The 6,419-nt window shown below is 39.5% G+C and overlaps 1 protein-coding gene across 1 annotated transcript; it reads left to right on the top strand.

Moving 5' to 3' along the window:
* Positions 1-2,433: 2,433 nt before the first annotated feature.
* Positions 2,434-6,219, top strand: b3gnt2b (UDP-GlcNAc:betaGal beta-1,3-N-acetylglucosaminyltransferase 2b). Its single transcript, XM_046856135.1, is given in 4 exon segments — positions 2,434-3,661; positions 3,664-3,864; positions 3,867-4,124; positions 4,127-6,219. Coding segments are annotated over 4 exon segments (1,326 nt in total). The 5' UTR covers positions 2,434-2,955; the 3' UTR covers positions 4,288-6,219.
* The last annotated feature ends 200 nt before the right edge of the window (positions 6,220-6,419 follow it).

The raw sequence follows: 6,419 nt of genomic DNA, 5'->3' as shown, positions 1-6,419 counted from the left end.
CCTTTGCCGTATAAACCTGTAGCATTAGCTGCCTGCCATCTTCTTTGACATCAGGTAACACTTCCTAACAAATCCGAACAAAATGAAATGTAAAACCCTCATCATTTTTTTTGGGGTGTTGCTTGAAAGAGATTAGTAGGAGCGTCCCCCACAGGATGTGATTTGTAAAATGCATACCTCAAAATAACAATTTAACCAGCAGTTATGCGAAACCGTAATCCAGATGGCTTTTCGTGGTGAAATTGTGGGGTGTGGTTGAATCACCGGGTTTGTAATAAAGAATAAATTAGCTTCGCATTTAGACCAGAGATGATCAACAGCGAGTGTGTGCAGACACTGTTTCCTATTGTGAATAGCTGCTTTGGGCAGGGTTCACCAGGTTGTTCGACATTTTGGCTAAGAAGAAAAAAGGACATTTTGTTTATCTGTACATAAAGTAAGCAAAGTGTATTGTTTTGTTAGAATTATAATTACAAAAACGCAATGCTGCCTTCAACTCAAGCTAATAACCACTTGAATTCCCCAATTCAGTCTAGTCAATACTTCAATATCAAAACGTCTGCTCGCAGCATCGTCCGAAAACAGAGCAACAAAACGTCTCGATTCCGAGTTCCCACCAGCAACTTGGTTGTAGCATTATTTTTAATATAATTTGGGAAACATGCAAAGCAGCTGTTGAATTGCCACAGACTCATTTTCAAATGAAAAACCCAGCAGCAGCAAGTGGTAGTGCCAAAGATTCTCGGCAGACTGCAGAACTCGAAGAGCCACCACTTTCTAGAAAAGGGATTCTTGGAAAGCAGGTTTACCTTAACTTTAGACGACGTCCTGTTACCTTATCTCAGCAATTCATGCAGGAAGTATTTAAATGAAGTATCACACCAACAAAAACATTTCATGCAAATGGTTTTTTAGTGTAAACTTTCCTGTCATGCAAATTGTTAAGGTCCAAGAAATCACGTATGATGTTGACCATAATGTACTGTGAGGTGTAGATCAGTCAGTTTGGCATTTGGCAGACGCCCTTATCGAGAGCTGAGCAGTTGAGAGTTAAGGGCCTTGCTCAAGGGCACAGCAGTTACAGCTTGGTGCTGCTGGGATTTTAACTCGTGACCTTCCATTCCAGAGTCCAATGCCTTAACCACTAATCAGGTTTATTCAGGAGAGTTTATTTTATTGTTCTTTTTTTATTGGTCAAATTAAAATTTTATTTCACGTGCACATTCATACAGAGTACAACATGTAGTTAAATGCTTTTTACAACTGTCCAACATGTAAATAGAATATATATAAAAAAAAGAATTAAGCATATGTGTGTGTATATACATGTATAATATATTATGGCATGCCATTAAGGAAATTATCTACAAGAGATTTGAATTGAAAATATTTTAAATGGATTCCGTATATATATTAAATAAATATATTGAATAAAACGAGAGAATATTGAATGCATTTTTTAATATATTGAATGGATTCTAAACATATCGAATGAAAACCGATGTTATCAAGGCGCAGCCGCCATCCTGTACTTTAGGCAGAATAAGTGAGTCAGCGAACTTGGTAGCTGCAATTTTGAGAAAAAAAGAGCTGGTTAACACATTGGTGATTGCGTGCAAAGTCAGAATTGCGAGAAAAACAAGTCATAAGTATATATATTTTTTTCTTATTCTGCCGAAAGTACAAGATGGCGACTGCGCCTTGATAACGTCGGTTTTCATTCAATATATCCAATGTTTTCATTTAATATTTTCACGGTTCATTCAATATATTCAGAATCCATTATTTTCGAAGTTTTCATAATATTTTCTCATGAATAATTTTCCAAATAGCATGCAATATCTATCTATCTATCTATCTATCTATCTATCTATCTATCTATCTATCTATCTATCTATCTATCTATCTATCTATCTATCTATCTATCTATCTATCTATCTATCTATCTATCTATCTATCTATCTATCTATCTATCTATCTATCTATGCTGGAACAGTTTTGGGCCTCCTTTTTCAAGTGAAGGGAAAATCTCATGCTACCACATCAGGAGACATTTAATACAATTGTGTGCTTTGAAATGTGTGTTTACAGTTTTCCACATATGGCTGGAAAAGTCAGGTATCCCAGGACCTTTAAACGTATTTTACTTTCCGAAGATGCAGGGACAGAGCTAAATAGTTTTATTTTTAACGAGGAAGGACTTTACGTGGTCCACACCTTTTTCCTGGCTCTTTGAACTAGGCTTTATTTGGTAAATAGTTACAGAAACAATGGCTGTCACAGTTTTAGAAGAGTAAATTCAGCCCCTCATTTAGTTTATGTATGTTGTATGTATGTGTATAGTATATAAGCTTTGTTCATGTTATTCACATGTATTAAAACAAGAGAAGTCATTTAAAAAGTTATTATTATTGTTATATTAGTGATGTATACAGTAGATTTACAGAGACAATTTATTTGCTGTTTTTCCCCTAATCGTGTTCAGCTGTTCTAGTCTGTTTGTGGTCAAATGGGATTTGGTGTGGGTCTCGAAAGTACTTCTCATGTCATGAGGGATTAGAAATACAGAGCACATGATGGTTATAAAATATGTTGATTTAGATCAAGTGGAACAGCACAAGGTGTCATAAGACTGAGATGTAGGGACCGTGAAAATGAGCACAATCGAGAAAAAAATGAAAGGGTTGAAAAAGAAAATAGGGTTGGTTTAGTTGTGTGTGAGGAAGAAGGAGCCTGCACACACAACATGGAGATTGAGATCATAAATGCAACCATGCTGTAGACCAACTTGTCTGGTTGCTAAGACAAGGTTGCCTTAGGTCATAAGAGTGAGCATGTGTGCGAGAGAGAGAGAGAGAGAGAGAGAGAGAGAGAGTTTCAGGGTGTTCAGCTTCAACCCAAGCTTCATGTGGAGCAACCCTTGGCCAAGCTTTGTTTATTGAAATACTCAAATTTATGAAAATATTTTTGACGCTATTTAAATGCATGATTTTCCCCGGGTGTCTTCCTCAGTGTTTAACGATTTATCTTTGTGTTGATTTGTCATCTAACATGTCTCTCTGCATCTCCTTTGCACAGGTGGTGAACGCTGGCACAATGCACGGACCTCGGAGAAAGCTAAAGCTCATTGTGATGACTATAATGACCGCGTTCATCTTCATCATAGTGGAAATTTCGAGAAGCACCAACCAGCATAAAAATGATCAGAAAGTTCGAATCCCCACCAAACCGTTTTGGGCCAAACTGGCCCCCAACAACGCTTTCTGGAACCGGCAGCAGCAAAAACTGGACCATTTGAACAATCCGATCCTGAAAGATCCAAACGCCACACTCGGAGTTCTTCCGGATTGGCTGAACGACACGGTCACTGAAGACCTCTGCAAGCCGGACCTCCAAGTCATGACACAAGTGAAGAATTTCAGCTTGCTCCCGGATCGTTTTAAACACTTTTTGTTGTATATGCGGTGCAGGACGTATCGCATGGTTGTGGACCAGCCTCAACTTTGCAAAGAGGAGCCATTTCTGCTTCTAGCCATCAAATCATTGGCGTCACATTTTGACCGACGCCAGGCGATACGAGAGTCTTGGGGGCGAGGCGGTCGCTTGGCAAACAAGACCATCCTGACTATATTTCTCCTCGGCAACACCACCGCGGAAGACCATTTCCGGACTTATCGCCAATGTTAGCGTACGAGAGCTCCATGTATGGAGACATCCTCCAGTGGGACTACAGGGACTCCTTTTTTAACTTGACCATCAAAGAGGTCCTTTTCCTTGAGTGGTTCAGCACTCGCTGTCCGAATGCGAGCTTCATATTCAAGGGTGACGACGATGTCTTTGTCAACACTTTTCTTATCCTAGACTTCTCAAGGGTCTGTCCCCTGCCAAGGCCCGTGACCTGTTTGTCGGGGATGTAATAACGAATGCCGGACCTCACCGGGACAAGAAGGTTAAGTACTACATCCCGGAGAGCATTTACGTAGGGGGTTACCCACCATACGCCGGTGGTGGTGGGTACCTTTACTCCGGAAAAGTGGCCCAGAGGCTTCACGGGATCATGAACAGGGTGCCGTTGTACCCCATTGACGACGTCTACACGGGGATGTGCCTTCGGAAGCTGGGACTTTCCCAGAGAAGCACAAGGGATTCCGTACTTTCGGCATCGAGGAGAAATATCGGAACAACCCGTGCGCCTATAAAAGCCTGATGCTGGTTCACCCAAGAAATCCACAGGACATGATAAAAATATGGGCGTGGCTTAGCGAGCCCAGTTTAAATTGTCATTAAATCTTCACATGTGGCCTTTCAACAACTTCAACTAGTCTGTATTTGGCAGCTATGATGATTATTGTTATTATTATTATTATTATTATTGATCATGTGTGAGAGCCGATCTAAGCCTGTTTATGATCAAAGCTGATGGAGAACTTTTCAATAGTGTTACAGGTTTTTACACACTGATCCGTCACAGCGATTTATATCCCGGTGGAGTTTATGCTAAAGACCGTGAGAATCGTGGGAAAGTTCAGCTGGGTTGAACTTTGGCACAGTAAACACCATAATCGAGCGTGTTTTGTTCTATCTTCTGGCTGTGTGATCTAGAACAGCAAGTGCTGCTTTTTTTCTTTTCTTGTTCTTGTTTTTTTTTTTTTTTGGTTCCTCCCAAAGCTTGAATCATGAAGGTAAAGCTATAGGACCCGTGATAATCAGCACCACTTGATTAATATATTGTGAAACTGTTTGCTTATCATTGCGGTGGTGCTGATTCTCACACTTTTTTTGTTTTGTTTGTTTGTTTCCAAGGTTCATTGCGTGTCACTGATGTTTGATTTGTCCCCAAATACTGTTTTTTGTTTATAAAAAAAAAAAAAAAAAGCACATGAAGAAGAATGAAACGGGTTCGCTGCGTTTTCAGTCGGTGTGTAAGTATTGTGGGTGAGGAAAGTGATTTTTCTTGGTTATGTCTAATTACTGATTTTAAATGGAGCTATTGTATTTATCACAGGTTATTTATTCGTTTGCACAGTTTTTTTTTTGTTTTTTTTTTTTAGGTTTTTGAATGTAATCGATGCAACACATTGTCTGTCTAGCCAAAGTGCATCATGCTGCATCCACGTGATTCCGTTCAGCTCTTCCAATGGAAGCTGTGCGACACCAAAAAACACTCGTGCCTTTCAATGAGAAACTAGCTTTCTTATTTCAGTATTTTCCCGAATGGACCAGGATATGGAATGAGAAAAGATTGGGCAATTCCATTTGTTTATTATTTGCTCTATGGGTTTGTTTATCAGAGACCCATGTGCTTATCTTTATTCCCGTCCCATGACTCCATATCGGCCGCTCTCACTGTTCTGTAACCACCGGGGCATGTCCAAGGTCTTATCTATTTTAGTTACACCTGCTGGCTAGGTGTTGCAAGCACACCCTGCTCACATTTATCTAATTTTTTTTTTTTTTTTTTTTTTTTTTTTTTCCTCGAATCAAGACACTGGATTCCTCTTATTCCGAAATCTGAGTGCAGTGTTGAGTGGATGCACTGTCTGACCGTGTTTTCCTCTGCTGAACCAAAATAGAGCATTGTACCTGCTTGCAGTTTCCTCTGAAGTAATGTTTACACATCAGGATAGAGATATGAACGGTAAACGCCCATATTTATAGATGAGTTAGATTGTACGGCTACCAGACTTTCCAGCTGGAGTTCTGGCTTTGGAATCTTGCAGTTCGTGAAGCAGGACTGTGCGGATTTGCCGTACCGATCAATTTGAACGATCGTGACCTATGGGTTTATATTTTTCATATCGCATTAAAGTTCAGCAGTCACTTTTATACCTGTTTCTGCCTGAAATATCTTTGGAAACTATAATAAAAATAATAACCCTGGAACTTCCTGACCAAAAGATACATTTATTTGATTAAATGCGCGACAAAGTTTTATTTGTGATTTATGTATAATTAGGAGAAAGTCCTGGAAGGCAACTCCATATTTGTTGTAACTGTAAAACGCATCGAGAAGTCGTACGAGGCTGCAACGAAAAAACCAAACTCATCATCATTTTATAACGACGAGAAAGAAAGCCTTTTTTTTTACGCGGTTCTGCCTGTATTTCTCCTACTGTTTTTCTTTATCGCTGACTCTTTGTCTATTTGTAACTTGACACGCACATGCACATTGTTTGTTTTTCTGTATGATTTAAATAAAAGACAATTGAAATGTTTGTATTTACAGGTTTCCTCTGTGTGTTCTGCACAGTTCTTACTCCCTGTTCAGCTCATTACCCGAGTGTCTGTTTTGTTCAATGAGTCTGCCATGACCGGGTCAGTGATGAGGTCTAGAAGAGATTAGTCTTCTGGAGGAAAATATAAAGTCAAAAGTGATTCTTTCAGCATAATGCTGCTACCACCACCATGCTTCACTTCCG

Source organism: Silurus meridionalis, chromosome 8 (assembly GCF_014805685.1).
Source record: "Silurus meridionalis isolate SWU-2019-XX chromosome 8, ASM1480568v1, whole genome shotgun sequence".
NCBI lineage: Eukaryota > Metazoa > Chordata > Actinopteri > Siluriformes > Siluridae > Silurus > Silurus meridionalis.
Note: the sequence above shows the minus strand (reverse complement) of the source record. Positions and strands in the feature narration are given on the sequence as shown.